Raw genomic sequence first — 17,781 nt, 5'->3', positions numbered from 1 at the left:
CTGCTACTCCCTGCCCCCATAGGTAATCATTTTTATAATTCCTTACTTATTCACATAGTGCTTCTTAATACAAATACAAATAAATATAAACACCTATATTCTCTTGTTTATAAAAAATATAGAATATTATATATACTGCTTTTCATCTTGCTCTTTTCACTTAAAGTATTTTCTACCGAACTTTATCAGTATGTAGACATCTTTCCCATTTTTTATTAAGCAATTGTAAAATTCTACCATGTTGATTTAACCATTTTGTCAATGGGCACTTGGATTGTTTTCAGTATTTTGTTATTACACACATATCACACATACAGAGAGTGATATATGTACAAGGTTATTAATTGTGAAATTGTGAGTTCATCTTTACAATAGAGTCAAAGAAAAAGAATTGTTGAACCAAGCAGAAGATGTACCTAATTTTGGTGGGTATGGCCAGATTTCTCTCCTATACATGTTGGATCGCTTTACAACCTCACTAGCAATTTTCAAGGCTATTTCCACAAACCTCTCCAATTAGAGTATGTGATCAAACTTTGAGATATTTTTTTAAACCAATGTGACATATGAAAAGTGGTACCAGTGTAGGGTAGTGTTGGTTTGTATTTCCTTTTTCGAGTATCATTGAACATCTTTTCATATTTAAGAAGCATTTTAGTATTCTTTGCCCATTTTTCTATTTGGTCAGTCTTTTTCATCTCGAAGCATATGCATTATATGTACATTAGAACAAAAATTCAGACTCCCGTTCTACTTCAAGATAATGACTCATTCATTTAGGAATCAGGTCCAGGAATCTATAGCTTAAGAATGTTGCACAGGTGATTCTGATTTGCAGTCAGATTTGCTCTACCACAGAAGGTTGGGTGTGGGACTGGTGGGAAAAAAGAGCCGGGAATGGAATCTGACACCTGATTTTAGAAGATTTCAAATACCAGGACAAAGAATTCACACTTTACTTGGTAAGCCATGTGAAGTTACTAAATATTTCCAATATAAATTTTAAGTAACTTTTAAGGTTTGGTGAAGTCAGTTTGTAAGACAAAAAAATCACCTGGGTAGGACACATTCTTCATTGATAGGACAAGTTGCTCTTTTTAAAGAACATGTAAGAGTAGCAGCTTTGTGACCCATCAGAAATGGCCAGGTTAGTCCCACTTATTAATTCAACCCAGTCACTCATCCCACAATGGGATGATAGGAGGGAAAAAAGCCACTCATAGAATAAAAGAGGAGTGAGCAGATCAATTGAAAAGTCATTTAAATTTATCTATTTCCAATCAAAAGGAAGTAAGTCCCAAGCTGGAGGCCAAGGTTATCCTGAGATAATCTCCTAAGACTGCTCAGCAGTACTGGGAATAGTCTGGAGATAAAAGCAGTTCAGCTTCTGTTGGTGTCTGCCTCCAGACTTACCTAAAGTACAATCAAGACATTTTTGGTCTGTACTGACTTCCTAAGAAGAATAATTATATTTTAAATGCCATACAAATATATTTTATTTAAAATAATACATGCAAGCCTTAACTTTGAAAATAAATCTATATGCATGTGTTTTCTCAAATCATATTAGACTGTGTCACAGGCTCACAAAACCAAAGGAAAGTGTGTATGTTTGATGGTGGGTGTTCTACACAGTACTAGAATCACTCACCTTCTTCACTCTCTCCCTCACTAGCCTCTTTTTTAATATGATATCCTTCTTAGAGGCGATTTTTAATGATTACTAAGTCTTCACTGAGTACCTCTTGTGCTCCAGGCTGAAAAGATATAAAAGATGACAAAGACTCAGTCCCTACTGAGTTGTTCATCTCTAAGAGAAAGATAAACATGTAAACAATTGGTTGCAACACAAGATGAAAGTATCATTACAGAAGGCCAAAATGCTATGAGTACACAAGTGAGATAAAGATGAATTACACAGGTAAACTAGGAGGACTCATGTGGGTATGGATCTGGATAGCATTCCAAGAAGAGGGGGCATGTTTCTAGAAACTGAAAACAGAGGACTGGAGGATCATATATGGAGGAAGCATTAATAGATAAGCGAGTTAAGATAAGCTGAGTCCATGACATGAATGGCCTTGTATACTATGACAAGAATTTGGATTTTATCCTGTGTCGCAGTAGCTCTCGTCTTTAGACAATCACCCAGAAAATTTGTTAAAACACAGATTTGTGGGCCTCACCTCCAGTGATTCTGATTCAGTTGGTCTGGATTCAAAACATTTAATTTTAACAAATGATCCAGGTAATTGTGATGAAGGTGAAAAACTGCTGGAGGAGATTGGAAATGTCTGAAACAATGGGAGAGACTGAAGTGGTCCAGACATGGGTAAAATGGTCTGAACGTAGGGAAGAGAGGTTTGGAGGAGGAGAAACCATGATGTTACAGAGAAGGTGCATTTACAGATGGAAGCTTTAAACAGAATGCCAGGCACACAGTTGATGTAATACGTTATTATTGAAGCTGAATTTTCTGCAGTGTCATTGCTATCTCTAGTTAACCATGGAAAGATAAATATATGAAAAAATTTACTACCACCTGAATTTGATCACTGATGTTTGTTTGGGGTTGGGGTTTTTAAAGGATGAGAACCTAGGCAAATGTCCCACTTCTAGGGCTTGTCTGTACCAGCACGAAACAGAGTTCACCCTCCCTGGTCATCCCTCTCAATAATCTTAGGTCCAAATCCCACCAAATGGGCTTGGATCTGTGACGCATTTTCACTGTATTTGAGCATATAGACATGTAGAGAATGTTTCCTACAGAGATTTTGCTTCTAAGCCCTCAACCCTTGACAAGGACTAGAAAGTTTAGCCTGAATTTGGATAAACTTAACACGAAGCTGTCAGTTCTATGTCGGTTTTCCAAACAGAAGAGAACCTCTTTTTACCCAGCCCTGATTTAGACAGAATGCAGAGCTCAACAGAGACCTATGCCAGGAGCAGGAACTGGAGACAAGAGCTGGACTCACACATACCTTCCTAGAATTTGTCCTGGAGTGGATTCTGTCCAGTGGTAGAGTTGGCTCCATCCAAGTCAGATCCAGTGTCAATCAGGGCTTTCATTGTTTTTCTTTGGCAGATTTTCCTACTCAGCACAAACATGTACATACTTCTGTAGTCTGGGAATGCAGAATGTTTGATTTCTAATGTTTGGTTGAAATATTTCAGAAAACATTTTGGTTGAAAGGAGAAGCCAGGCTGTCAAAGTGGTTTCTTGCCATATACTAGCAGAATCAAATTTCCCTTAAATCTTGTTTGGTCCTGGGTTCTCTATACCCTTGAGTGTGCAGCACCGTGGTATAGCAGGGAAAGTACTGAATGGGTGTGAGGTCATGTTACTTGAGTTCTAACACCCATTAACTCGCAATGTGAACTTAAGTAAGTCACTCTTCTCAGGGTCTGTGACAGATTGGGTTCTTTGAGAAACAGACCCTGAGACTCTATGCGTTCTGCATGCAGGAGGTTAATGTGATATATTCTCAGAAGCAATACTTACAAGAGGTGAAGGATACAAGAATGAACACAGAGAGAATTTGTGCTGCAATGCAGTTGGCCCTTCAGGGTTGTCTGCTTGAAGACAAAGGGGATAGCTTTTAATAATCTCCCTTCTTGGCTTAGCTCGGTGGCTCAGCCTGTAATCCCAGCACTTTGGGAGGCCGAGACGAGTAGATTGCCTGAGCCTGAGGGTTCAAGACCCACCCAGGCAACTTGGTGAGACCTCATCTCTACAGTAAATCAAAAGTTAGCCAGGCGCATCTGTAGTTCCAGCTACTTGGAAGGCTGAGGTGGAAGGATTGCCGGAGCCCAACAGGTAGAGGCTGTGGAGGCCGTGAGCATGCCACTGCACTCCAGTCTGGGACACAGAGTGAGACTCCAACTAAAAAAAAAAAAAAAAAAATCTCCCTTCCCCCAATGCATCAACCATTGAATGTGAGCTGTCCCCCATACAAATGTAATTGGGGAAAGGCAGCTAACAATTCTTTTAAAATTAATTTATATTTTGTTAATGACAACAAAAATCTACATTTAATAGTATATCCAAGGTCTGTTATTTTTACTTTGTGGACAGTGTCTGGACCTCATCTAGGCTTCTAGCCTCTAGGCCTTTGGACCACCTCTATGAAGCAGTGTTAAGACTTTGGGAAGGAAAACTGATTCTTCCCTCTCTCATTTGATTTGCTTTGGAGAAATCAAGCTTCTTGCTTATATACTTGCAACAATTCTAATCAAATAAACCAAAGTAATAATTAAATTGTAATTGTCCCCTTTTTATCATAAGAGTAATGGTCTAAGGTACTTAAATTATACCTCTTATCTGCAAAACTGTGGTTGTTTCAACAGTAGTATAGTAACGAAGTACAGTACTACTCAATGAGTAGTGATGTTGGTAATAACTGATAGACTCTTTGCTAATATTCATATTAGCAATATTCGTATTTGCTAACTTTGTTTTTTTACATTTGCTTTTAATATGGGGAATTATTTTGCAGGTACAAATTTTAGGTAGTGTTGAGAGAAATACTGTGACCTGTTAGGGAGGGAAGAAATAAAGAAAGCTGTTCTGTCCTTGGAAATGTTAAAATATTTTCCAGACTTGTTTTACAAGTTGCCATGTAAAGCTCTAGTTATCTTGATTTTCATGCTTCCCTTTAGTCCAGTGACATCTTCAGAAACCATTCTGAATTATAAGAATTTATTTCGGGGGGTTGATGACAGAAAAATATGCGCCATGATTAAAAACTTCCATAAATTGTCATACTTAGAATTGTATTCACTTACACAATTTGTATTATGAATAGCTTGATTTCTTTTGGAGCCAGAATGAACCTGCAACTAGGTTTGAACAGACTTTCTATTTTTCTTTATAGATATGCCATGCTTAATTAATTCTATATCAAAAAGGAGGAGCAGACACACATTTCAGACTCAGAATTATGTTTTATGGAGATAAAACTTAACAAAAGTATCTGGGTTTAGTTCTCTGGTGAGTTAGGGTGAAGACTCACTCCTGGGTGAGTTGGAAGTCTTCTCCCAGAAGTGACTCATAGCCTCCACTCTCACTTGGCTCCTTCTGATTCACTTTGAATAGGGTGGACAGAGATGGGGCCTTTAGAAAAGTAGCTTTTGGGCGAACCCCTTGGGTCCCCTCCCACTGTGGGAGCTTTTCTGTCTTCTCAATAAATCCTGCTTTCAAAAAAGAAAAAAAAAGAAAAAAGGCTTTCAAAATTCATTTATTCATGTATTTGTTTCTATATTTATTAATTTACTCTGGGAACTTTGGTTCAAATACAGTATGAGTTGAAACAAATGAAGCCTGGCGTGATTAGATCAGAATGGAGGCCCAGAGCCTCCACCCATTCACTTCCCAATGATTTCTGTCTTGCCACACCCACACTTATTCACATTTTATTTGTTTTAAGATAATGAGAAGCCCATGCGAGTGGTGGATGATGAAGACTTGGTAGACCAGCATCTCATCAGTGAGCTGAGGAAAGAGTATGGTATGACCTACAATGACTTCTTCATGGTGCTGACAGATGTGGATCTGAGAGTCAAGGTACAGGTTCTGTTTTGGATAATGTGGTGCTACTCTTTAGGTTATCTGATTTTGTTTTAAATGAGTTCATTAGACATATGAGTAAGCACAAATTATTTCATAAATGGGAAGGTTTTGAAAAGGTCCAAATATTCCATGTTATTCTATGAATTTACATCCAGAAATCTAGTCTCTGGAAAACAATGAGTTGCAGTGAACTCCCATGCCCCACTACTTGACTCAGCCTAAATTCTTCTCTCACATCAATGCCATGCATTCATAAGACACTAGTTAAATAGCTAGGTTGTGCCAGATTTGGGGGATAAAAGATGAAGCGTGGTCTCTACCTTCAAGAAACCCATATTTAACACGGGCTTATTTTGGAAGGATCTGGAAGTTTACCTTCTGATTCAACATGGACAGACTGTACGGTTTTATGCCTACTTTTTTCCTATGCTTAAGGACAAAAGTTCTGAACCATGAAAAACTTTGCCATGTAGTCATAATAATAACAGTAATAACAAAAATAGTTACCTTACTGAGAGTTTTCTTTATGCCAGATACTCTCCTCAATCATTTGCAATCCTTATCTCATACTTCTAAGATAAATTAGTTTTTTTCCCCCCCAGAGGGAAAAATAGAGGCCTAGAATGGTTGAGTAACTAGCCCAAGTTCACCCAGTTAGTGTTGAACTTCATTCCCACACAGGCTGGTTCCAGAGCCCACTGTCTAGTATACTGACAGTGTATCATGCTTACATGAGAATCTAAAGGGGGAAAAGAAGGTTGTCTGGGCTGTCAGAATAGCAGACTCAACTTGCAGTATTTTTCTGAATCTGGAAAGAGATTGCTTCGTTAATTTATTCTGCACATGTTGCCCCATCTCTAATGAGAGAGGTTGGACTAGATGATCTCTAAGGTCCCTGCCAGCTTTCACATTGTTTGATTTACTGGATTCTCACTGGGGGCACAGCTCCAGGTCATGTCCAGGCAGCTCTCCAGTTTATGCCAAAATATTCAGCCAGCTCCAAAATCCATCTTAGGTTGCTTTTTGGAAGTCCAGACAGCTATGATTCAGGAAACTGAATTTCATTGTCTTTAACTTGGATCCCAACTGATTCCTGAGAATATGTAAGTAAACATGACTTAATTTTAATGGATGCTCACTCAATAAAATAATCCCTGGGACAACAGAACAGGCCTTTATGGAAAACTACCCTTATTGCTCAGCTCACATGCCTGAACATGTCATTCCATGTGGCTTCCTGTGTTAAGTACTGTGTTTCTCATTTCTCCAGTTATGTAGTGAACAGGAAATAGCTTAGTCATAAAGATAGGGAAGTTAACCTAGAACTTGTAGGGTGAATACAGCACAGACCCTAATGCAGTTAGGAAAGATTCCTCATAAGAGTGGCAGCTGTTTCACAGATTCTGATCATCAGCAGAGGGTACCACTACAAGACAGCTCTTACAAATCAATGAGCCCTCCAGGCTCTGCTTTCAAAGATTTGCCAGAGCTCCCCAGAATCCTCCCAGGATCTCTATCCTCTGAACAGAGGAAAGAAATGCACTTACACATTATATGCATATGTGCTTTCTTACACAGCAATACTATGAGGTGCCAATAGCTATGAAGTCTGTGTTCGATCTGATCGATACCTTCCAGTCCCGAATCAAAGACATGGAGAAGCAGAAGAAGGAGGGCATTGTTTGCAAGGAGGACAAGAAGCAGTCCCTGGAGAACTTCCTATCCAGGTACTATCACCTTTGCGGTCCCTAAAGAGTCAGGCACAGATTTGTTTTGAGTGAGCTAATGAAAACACCAAAGAAACACAGAGCTGTGCATATGTTTACAAAGAATGACCCTCTCTGGAGAGGCGTCTATCCTCTCACAGCAACCTCACCACGGGGCTCAGTCTTGTCCTGCTGAAGTGACTCTGTGAATATTGATTTGGTGCCTTTGGATGGGTCTCTTTTCTCTTTTCTGCTCCTTTTTTGATCAGAAAATAGAATTCTGACCTTCCAAGAGGGTTAATTTATTCAGCCAGTGAATTTGAAGAGCTCTGTCCATAGCATTTTTATTTTATGTGTTTATTTATTAGGCCCCTTCTAGTTTCAAACAGGATTTGGCACACCATGCTTGATTTTCCGCTTCTATCCAACTCTGTAGAAAACAACAAAAGCTCCAGTAAGACCTCAAAAGGAGAAATCCTCTTGACCCAACTTCCTGATTCTCTGGGGAGTGTTGTTTATTGAAAGCCATCTTACAGCAACCTCAGTGTCAGTCGGGGGAGGAACACACCCACAGTATTAAAAAAAAAAAAATCAATCCATTTTCCTCCCTTTTCCATTCTGCCCCTGATGTTGGATGAAAATTCTACAGGGACTTTGGGACTCTAAGAGGTGCAAAGTTGTGGAAATCTTCACACAACAAACTCACAGAGGCCTCGGTATAAACACCACCGCAAATGTATTATGTGCTGAGGGGCTTCAGAAACGAAACAAGCATTTGCTTGGCGGCCCAGCATTAAATTTGTGCCATTTCTACAGAATCTTCATTCATGTCTATAAAAGCACATTCTCCATATGTGAGTCAGAACTTCAAGAACAATGCAATTCAGTGGATAATCTGAATTTCTACAGATTCAAGAGACTTGGGTCCTTTAGAACATAACACACACACACACACACACACACACACACACACACACACACACACACACACAGAATAGGACTGATCTTTCATCCAAGTTTTGGGTCTGCAACTTACTAGTTATATTGACCCTATATGTCTCAATTAATTGCCTCAGAAACCTCTTACCCATAAAACAAAAATAATGATTGTAAGTAACCCTACCACCATCCTAGAGTTGCTATGTTCACTTTTTTGTGCTTATCTCTGAGCCAAGCCCTTCACCTTCATTCCCTAGTTTAACCATTATAACAATCCCATGATCTAAATACTGTGACCATTGATATGGTACAGGAGAGACAACTGAGACAAATAGAAATTAAGTAACCTTCTTTCATCACTAGGAGTTAATGGACCCAGGACAATTCGACTCCCCAAATTTACCTTCTTATCTTATGCTCCTTTTGAAAATACAATGCGAATTATTTTTAGTTGTGGGCCAAGAGGTAGTCCTAGAATCATAGGATTTCAGAGCTGACGGGAACCTGAGGATCTTTCTTCATCCAAATTCTCAATGCAGTACAAGTGCCTGAAATGGAAATGGAAATGGAAGGTGTACACCTTCGTAAGGACTTAAAAACTCATCTCAGTCTTCAGACCATCCTCTACGAGACAGGGCTCTGAACTTCACTGGGCAGATGATTCTTTGTCTGGCTTTCATTTGATTCTTAAGAAATGTACAAATAGTATGCATCTGAAGTCTTTGGAACTAATAGGGTCCTGAGACATTAAATATACATTTAATGTAAGAGTTTTATGGCTCTTATGTTCATTACTATTTCAGGAAAATACATCTCTTTAGATACTCAGAGTGGTATATGATTACAACTTGGATGCCCCAGGGCTGTCTGATTTAGGGTCACAACTCATGAAATCATTCTGCTGATAATTATAACGTATTTTAAGAATTAAAGTGGAATAGGATATTACTTAAAGACATGGGCAAGACAACCTTGATTGCAGGTTTTTCCACTTATTAACTGTGTGTCTCTGGAATAATTACTAAACCACTTTGGTGGTTTCAGTTTTCTCATTTGCAAAGTGTATTTATGTTTAAGACTATTGTGAAGGGTAAATTCAATACTAAAAGTAATCATGACCCAGGACATAATATAAAATAAGTAATCAATAAATGCTAGCTATTAGGAGTATTAGGGTGAGTTATTCAGGTCCTATTACTTATTCAGGTCATCAAGGGAGAGGTAAGAGAAAGGCAAAGAGAAATGAAAAAAATAAAAAATAAAATAAAGTAACAGTTCTATGTTTAAATCAGTATCCAAATGGGAATTTTCCTTCAAGTTTGCTGAGTTGTTGGTGGGTCTGTACAGCCTGGTTTCAGCTGACCAGATCCTGAAGCCAGTTTAGTCTTCAGTGGTGCTCATTTGGTTCAGGGTATAATTACCTTTCCCTGAGACCGAAGCCCCAAAGAGTGGGCAAATGCATACTAATTTGGGAACGCCAGTTAAGAGAAGCAAACATATGCATAGCTTGTAAAGTTTTTATTTACTGAGAAGCTAAATTGACAGAAAAACAATTTGTCCAAAATAAGGATCTGGGTCAAGTTCACAACTCATTACATTCCTTGGAAGTTATTTCGTGAGCTGGAGCCTTGTATCTTAATATGAAGGTCTGTGGGAAGATGAATCATTCCTCAGGGGAAATGACCTTCTCTCAGTTGTGTCTGTGACAGGGAGTCTCAGGCCCATCCCTCTCCAATCAGGACTGCATTCAGTGGTACATACAGGTAAACAAGCCAAAATAGACCTCACCCAAAATAGCTCCTTTCAGGACACCCTCCGAGTGAGGCCAGGAAGGCTAGCCTGGTTTGGATTCTGGCTGAGGGGCCAGTGCTGGTCTGGCATGCCGCCTAAGGAAGCAGGGGGAAGTGCAGGAGACCATGTTTGTGATCCGACAGCAGTCACTGTTCTCTTTCCCAAGAAGCCTGGGACAGTCTCAGATGCTCCTTTCTCTTCCTCTGTGCCAAACACATTCATCTCCCTATCCTCAGTGGAGATTTTAGTTTTTCTTTCCCTTTAAAGAAAAACAAGCAGAGGAAGCAAATGTAATGTCACAGCAAGCAGTTCTTGGCGAGCCTTGCGACAGGCATCCATTCAGAGGTTGCATTTCATCAGACTATCATTTTCTCTTATTCATTCAAATCACTATTCCAAGAGGCCATTTTCTTCATGAAAACTCTCATGTTCACTCTTGAGGCTAGAAGGGGCACAGGAAGAGAAGCCATGAGTAAAATCAATTGGCTGCCAGCTCCATGAGTATATGCAGCACCAAAGGCAGAAAACAAAACTCCGGTGAAGATGGAATTTGAGATAACTCCAGATTGTTGCCCCTTGAATACATACGCTTTCTCCTTCATACCTTCTTGGGACCCTGACAAGACCAACCAAGTATCAGTATCTCTGAAGATGATAGTCTAGAGTAACCACAGAGCAGGAGTCAGAGAAGTCTGTATTTTGGTATCACCGCTTAGATGTCCTAGTTGGGCAAGTTTATTTACTTCCCTACACCTCATTTTGTTTTCTGTGAAATGCGGAAAATAAACTGTGCTCTCACCGAGCTCTAATGAGGAAAAGTATTGCATAGGTGAAAGTGAGTTATAAAATGATACACACACTTAAGGTAGAGTGGTATCAGATGGCATTGTGATGGATAATGTCAAAATCTGTTCATGAACAAAGTTCTACATCTAGAAGCCTGCAGATTAAAACATGATCTTCCATATTAATGGCATCACACGGATAACTCACATTAATAGGTTTTAGAGTTTAATTCTTGTAACACCCCTTTGAAGCAGATACTGTTATTTATTTATTCTGAAAATAAGTACATTCACCAAGAGTTTGGTGAATTGAATGACATGCTCAAGGATACCCAAAATGTAGCAGTGAGTTCAAGTTTCCCAGCTACAAGACAAAAGTTTTTACTACTACCTTACTGCATTGTAACTGTAAGAGCAGAAACCAAGTTTACTGTGTATTCTAAAATCCTATACCTCTAGGTTTAATTACATTCTACTTTATGAGAGTACTTTGTAAGTATTGGCTTTTATTAATGATAATATGGTAAATTTTAGAACTTGCATTTACCTCTGGTTACTGAGGGTTTTGTTTTTCTAGAAACCCTCCTTGACCCTTTGAGCCATTCTTTCATTTTCCTTCTTACTGTCACTGTCTTCTACTTAAAATTCAGTTCTTTTTTTTATACTGTATTTCCTGTCTATATATTCATTTCTAAACCCCCTCCAAACTTTAAAGGAAACTGTTAGAACCAGTTCTTTTCAGTTCTCCTCCAAGAATTTATTTCTGTTGGTACAGTTTAATGGGCAATTTTGGCTAGTCTTCACTGCATCTGAGAACTTTGTCTCTCCCCAAGTGGCCTCATCAGGCATGGTGACCACAGACTCATGTCTGACACATCATACAAATACCAAAGTGGAAAGACTCTGTAGTTACAACAGAAGAAGTATGAGAGTGTGGTAGTGCAGTTTAATGGCTTTGAGGAGCTATGGGACAGTTCTGAGGGTCAGTGTTTTTTATTCTGGGTACAGAAAAAATAACTGACAGCACAAGTTTCTCTGCTCTCTTACAATGGCCTCTGTTGTTTGCAGCAGTAATGGTGGCCTTCTGCTTCTCTCCCAGGTTCCGGTGGAGGAGGCGGTTGCTGGTGATCTCTGCTCCTAATGATGAAGACTGGGCCTATTCACAGCAGCTCTCTGCCCTCAGTGGTCAGGCATGCAATTTTGGTGAGTGGGAAGCCATCTCATTACTGCTTTCCCATACCACTCTCCTCCTGGTCAATTCTAAAATGAAACATAGAAGCTTAGATCATCCAAATACTTCCCAGTTCAGACTGCAGGTTCCCAGACACATATACCATTATACTGACTATAAAGTTGCTTTCAGACTGGAGCTTTAGTCAACTGTGGCTATTTCCACACACACCCAATATTCTCTCCTCTCCAGTTCTTCATTCAAGTGTTTGAAAATACCTGCTGCCTTGTTTATTTATTTATTTATTTATTTATTTTAGATTAGAAAATATAGTTTAGAGCTGGGCTCGGTGGCTCAGCCTGTAATCCTGCGCCTTTGGGAGGCTGAGGTGAGTGGATTGCCTTAGCCCGCGGGTTCGAGACCCGCCTGGACAGGCGAGACCTCATCTTTACAATAAATCAAAAAATCAGCCGGGCATGGTAGCGCGCGCCTGTAGTTCCACCTATTGGAAGGCTGAGGCGGAAGGATCGCCGGAGCCCAGCAGGTTGAGGCTGTGGTGGCTGGAAGTGGCCGCTGCATTCCAGTCTGGGCGACTGAGTGAGACTCCAACTCAAAAAAAAAAAAAAAAGAAAGAAAAAAAAAAAGAAAATATAGTTTATTTAGAAAGTAAATTAGAAAGAGAAAGAGAGGAGATTCACCTCTCCAAGGTAGGAGAGGCTTAGAAAACATCATGGCGGCCATAGCACAAAGAGCATATAGCCACACCAGAGTTTAGTAAAGCAATTGTCTATTTTTAATGATCTTTATTATTTGTCTTCTGTTGTTTTTTTCTAATTTATCTCAAAAGCATAACAGCATTCACTTAGATAATACTTGTGTATCTACTTAGCTACCATCATATGGTACTTCTCCATAGATTAAATATCTTTTGTAAAATAGAAATGGCTTTGTGAATTAATAATTGAAGGAGACTATACGATATCACCCTTCTCCTAAAAAGGATTTTAATCTATAACTGAACACTAAGAAGATAGAAAAATCTGTTAAAGAAAGCCTTATTTTTAAGATAAGCACGTCAAAGAGAAACATAGTGTGCTGTATTTTTTAATGAATTGCTCAGTGTTTTGAAAACTAACATATCCTTGATTTACCAATTATTATTATTCTAGTGGCGTGAAAGAGCTAGTATCATTTTGCACATGGATATACAGACAAAAATGAACAGCACACAGAACTTAAGTTTAATAGTAATCAAGGCGATGACAATTTAAAAAGTGGAGGTTACAACTAAAATCTTATATGAGATATGCCTCAGTAGAGGAAGAATTTGAGAAATTCACTACTAGGTTAGGATAGGACAAAGGGCTAACTGCTACAAATTTAAAAATTCATAATTAGAACATAGATGAATCTGCCTTATTTGGATACTTCTAGCAGGAAGAACAATCAGTTATTAAACTGTGCTTGGTAAAAGGAGGGGTGTAACTTTTGTAAAGCACTAACAGCGCTTGGGTCCACGTTATAACCCAGTATATAAATTATAAGTACCTTTTAATTTTAAGATATGAAATAATCCAAAAGAAGACAAAAGAACAAGCTCACATTGGTAAGAACAATAAAATATTTAGAAATTCTTATTTATACTCCTATTATCAAGGTTAATAATTTAAATAGAAGATTTGATTGTGCCAGCATACTTAAGCATATTTTAAATTATTTACAGCCACCAATGGTGCTAATTAAGACAGAATTTCTTAGAGCAGTTAAGTACCTTTCACAATAAAAATATGAATAAAAATCATAGTTTGTCAATTTTCTAAAGATGCCTTTGCAGGAGCTATTAGGTAATACTTTAGTTTTAATCTCTGCACATAAGAGTCTGTGTCACCTCAGTGAAAGCAAACCTTTTCGTAATATGGAGGAAATGTGAACAAACCATATTTTCCAGGAATAATTAAATTCATGATCTTTCCTTCTGAAAACATGACTTACCAATATATGGAACAGAATGCTTCACTTGTCTGGGAAAAGAGTAAAGGTGAAAAAAACTTTTGGAATAGCATTTTGCCTCGATTTTAGCTTCTGCTTAAAAGAGCCCTCTCATGGCAGCATCCAGTTTTCTCTCTTGGACAATAAGCAGCATTAATAATGTTATTATTAGTTCCAAGTTATTACCCTGACTAGGCTGGAATTTTATCTAAAATCATGAAATTTTGATATTGATGCCTGGACAGCCCCATTGTCTTCCTATTTTCTTTCTCCTGAATCCCTTCGTGTGTGCTTCATCTTCAAAAAAATTCCAACAAGCTACAAAGGCATGACCTTCCCTCCTGCCCTGAAACTTTAGCTGAGGATATGAAGGCAAGCTGTTCTTGCCTAAGTGTTTCCTCTTTGAATCCTCTAAATAAATGATAAGAACATGCTCTTTAAACCAACAAACTTTTGTGTGAGGAAGCAGAACTCTTTCTTCAACTGTCACAATGGATGGGGTCTGCAGTCTTTTCTCTGATGGAAAGTTAAGTTATCCATAAAAGCTGTTATAAATTCAAGCTTGACTGTTTTCAGAACACTAATCAACTTAGATCAGTTCAGATATTTTAAAGTTCCAATGGTGGCAACTGCTGCTGCTGCTGCTTTTTTCTTTCTTTTTTTTTTGTCATTTAGTAGGGTAAGAGTCACAAGTAGTCACCGTCTCCTTCTCCTCCTCTTCCTCCTCCTCCTCCTCCTCCTCTTAGACAGGGTCTTGCTATGTTGCCCAACTGGAGTGCAGTGGCATGATCATAGCTCACTGTTGCCTCAAACTCCTGGGCTCAAGCAATCCTCTTGCCTCAGCCTCCTGAGTAGCTGGGACTACAGTTGCACACCACCATACCCAGCTAATTTTTTAAATTTTTTTGTAGAGATGGGGGTCTCACTATGTTGCCCAGGCTGGCCTCAAACTCCTGGCCTCGAGATCCTCCAACCTCAGCCTCCCAAAGTAATAGGGTTAGAGGCATATACCACTGTGTCAGCCTACAGTTGATCTTTTTCAAAGCTTTAAAACGATTTTCTTGATTATGGAAAAATTAAAAAATTTATTTCCTCAGGTTATGTTCTACATTCTTTTTAAATTTAAGAGATTTAAAAAAAATTGTTAGCTATCAGAACTTTGAAATAAAATGACTAGAATCATTTCCTCTAATTCCATGTTTTTCTTCTTTCTGTCAGGTCTGCGCCACATAACCATTCTGAAGCTTTTAGGCGTTGGAGACGACGTCGGGGGAGTGTTAGAACTGTTCCCGATTAATGGTAATGTGTTGTTATCTTAAAACAGTATCAACTAGTGTTAAGTTCAGTTAAATTACAAAAAGCTATATGCAAGCAGTGGATGCTATCTCTAAGGTGAACACAGTTTATTGAATCCTCCTTTCATCTCGTGTGTGTGTGTGTGTGTGTGTGTGTGTGTGTGTGTGTGTGTGTGTCACACGCACAGGTTTTGTGTAGGGGAAGGACGATGGAGTGCAAGGACAAATGATTTTTAATATAAAAGAATTTAAAGTAAAAGAAAAAATGTCCAGTTTCTTAACTAAAGTAATGCTTTTTTGTCTGTCCAGGGCTTTATGGTTTGCAAAGCATTTTCTTCTATGTTATCTCATCTAATTCTCACAATAGTTTTTTGAGGCACATAGGTTATATCTCACTGCTTCCCTTTCAACAGATAAGGACATATACTAAAAGGCTCAGAGAAGCTGAAAGAAATATCATTGACGGAAGGCTTCAGAAAGCAAATCCAGGCCTTCTTCCAAGACTGAGGTCTTTAAATGAGATAATATGTATAAATTATCAGCCAAGTGCTAGATAGAGTAGCTCTCCAGAAGGTATCATCTCCTTCTCTCCTTCCCTTTTCTTCATTTCACAAATCACAACAGTTTACATACATTCATCCAGATCTTAACATAATGAGTTTTTTTTCACTTTTAGCAATGAAACAAGCTTTTTGTTATAAAGACAAGTGTCAAAAGGAAAGCTGTAATTACAAAGTAACTAAGCTTATTGGAAATAAACTCAGAAATATAAATAATATAATCTTTGTTAGTTTCAAATTATAAAGGAGTTGGTCTTTAAATTAAGGAACTGGTTTTATATTTTGTACCATTCCTATAAAAGACACATCATGTGCTCCAAAGTCTGATACTAATCATGTTGCAGAATAGAAGGGACATTCAATTTCTAGCAGAAAAACAAACAAACAAAAACACCAGCAAACCTCTTTAACTGGATTTTGAGCTAAGAAGAGCAAACTTATCCCCTCTGTTCTTACAGTGATTTCCTCTCACTCTGATGTTTTCATGAGCTCTGACTCTTCAATCCACTAACACTTATTTCAATATTATTCTAGGGAGCTCTGTTGTTGAGCGAGAAGATGTACCAGCCCACCTGGTGAAAGACATACGTAACTATTTTCAAGTGAGCCCAGAGTACTTCTCCATGCTTCTAGTTGGAAAAGACGGAAATGTCAAATCCTGGTATCCTTCCCCAATGTGGTCCATGGTGATCGTGTATGACTTAATTGATTCGATGCAACTTCGGAGACAGGAAATGGCCATTCAGCAGTCATTGGGGATGCGCTGCCCAGAAGATGAGTATGCAGGCTACGGTTACCATGGTTACCACCAAGGATACCAGGATGGCTACCAGGATGATTACCGTCATCATGAGAGTTATCACCATGGATACCCTTACTGAACAGAAATATGTAACCTTATCCTCAGCCAGTTTCCCCTGCAGCTGCTAAAACCACATGTGGCCAGCTCCGTTCTTCCACACTGCCTACATTCCTTGCCTTTTTCTTTGTGTTCTTCTAAGATTAAATAAATAGCAGACTTTCACCTATTCATGAATTGTTATTGAAAACTTTAATTATAAAGACATTTAAAGTAATAGCTTGTTTCTCTAACCAGAAGAGATCTAGTGTTAAATGGTACTGAAAATGGATATTATTTTTCTTTTATAAAGGACATTATTTGGTATACAAAATGTTATAAAATAGGCATTTATGTCTCTTTTTCTTATTTTTATATTAATTAATAAGTGAAAACTCTGATTATTAAAAAAATGAAATCACAGATGCATTCAGGAAACATCTGAACGGAGAACAGGTAGCCTCAACACTTTTTGAAAAGTCAGTCTGAAAATAATTAAAATAGCTCTGCTTTGTAGGAATTTATTTTATAAAGCTTGATACCACAGGAGTCCGTTTATATTGGCTACAAAAGCCAGAGAAAGTACCTAACCCAGCTTTGCTATCATAGCCACTTCCTGCCCTGTTTCTGTTATTTTTAGTGTCTTTTCAGACATAGATCAGGGGACCAGGAAATCCTTACCACAATCTGACACTACAGCTAGAGGCGATAAACTTCCAGGTTCTGCCAGGTTGCCATGGAATTCCTGGCATTTAAGATCTTGATTCCATCACGCTTCACCACCTGGACGGCACAGGCATACCTTGGAGATACTGCAAGATCAGTTCCAGACCACCACAATACAGCAAATATTGTAATAAGGCAAGCCACACAAATACTTTGTTTTCCCAGTACATATAAAAGTTATGCTTATACTATGTTGTTGACTATTAAGTGTACAATAGTATTATGTCTAAAAAATGCATATACTTTAGTTTAAAATATTTAATTGCTAAAAATTGCTAATGACCATCTGAGCCTTCAGCAAGTTGTAATCTTTTGCTGGTGAAGAGTCTTGCCTTGATGTTGATGGCTACTGACTGATCAGAGTGGTGATTGTTGAAGACTGGGGGAAGGGTTGGGGGGTTGGGACAATTTC

At 38.5% G+C, this 17,781-nt stretch overlaps 1 protein-coding gene across 5 annotated transcripts in view; it reads left to right on the top strand.

Moving 5' to 3' along the window:
* The window catches only part of CCDC80 (coiled-coil domain containing 80), a 33,204-nt gene extending 16,371 nt beyond the window's left edge, over nucleotides 1–16,833 (top strand). For 3 of the 5 annotated variants that reach the window (XM_008064671.2, XM_021715846.1, XM_021715845.1), the window contains 5 exons: nucleotides 5,427–5,563; nucleotides 7,148–7,296; nucleotides 11,890–11,993; nucleotides 15,169–15,249; nucleotides 16,340–16,833. In XM_008064671.2, coding sequence (XP_008062862.1) covers nucleotides 5,427–5,563; nucleotides 7,148–7,296; nucleotides 11,890–11,993; nucleotides 15,169–15,249; nucleotides 16,340–16,686 — 818 coding nt within the window. In that variant the 3' untranslated portion in view covers nucleotides 16,687–16,833. The remainder of the gene's footprint in view (nucleotides 1–5,426; nucleotides 5,564–7,147; nucleotides 7,297–11,889; nucleotides 11,994–15,168; nucleotides 15,250–16,339) is intronic. The other 2 variants (XM_021715847.1, XM_021715848.1) reach the window with 2 other exon arrangements.
* The last annotated feature ends 948 nt before the right edge of the window (nucleotides 16,834–17,781 follow it).

The sequence above is a fragment of the Carlito syrichta genome, unplaced genomic scaffold, assembly GCF_000164805.1.
Source record: "Carlito syrichta isolate Samal-C Ts95f unplaced genomic scaffold, Tarsius_syrichta-2.0.1 Scaffold307873, whole genome shotgun sequence".
NCBI classification, from domain to species: domain Eukaryota; kingdom Metazoa; phylum Chordata; class Mammalia; order Primates; family Tarsiidae; genus Carlito; species Carlito syrichta.
Note: the sequence above shows the minus strand (reverse complement) of the source record. Positions and strands in the feature narration are given on the sequence as shown.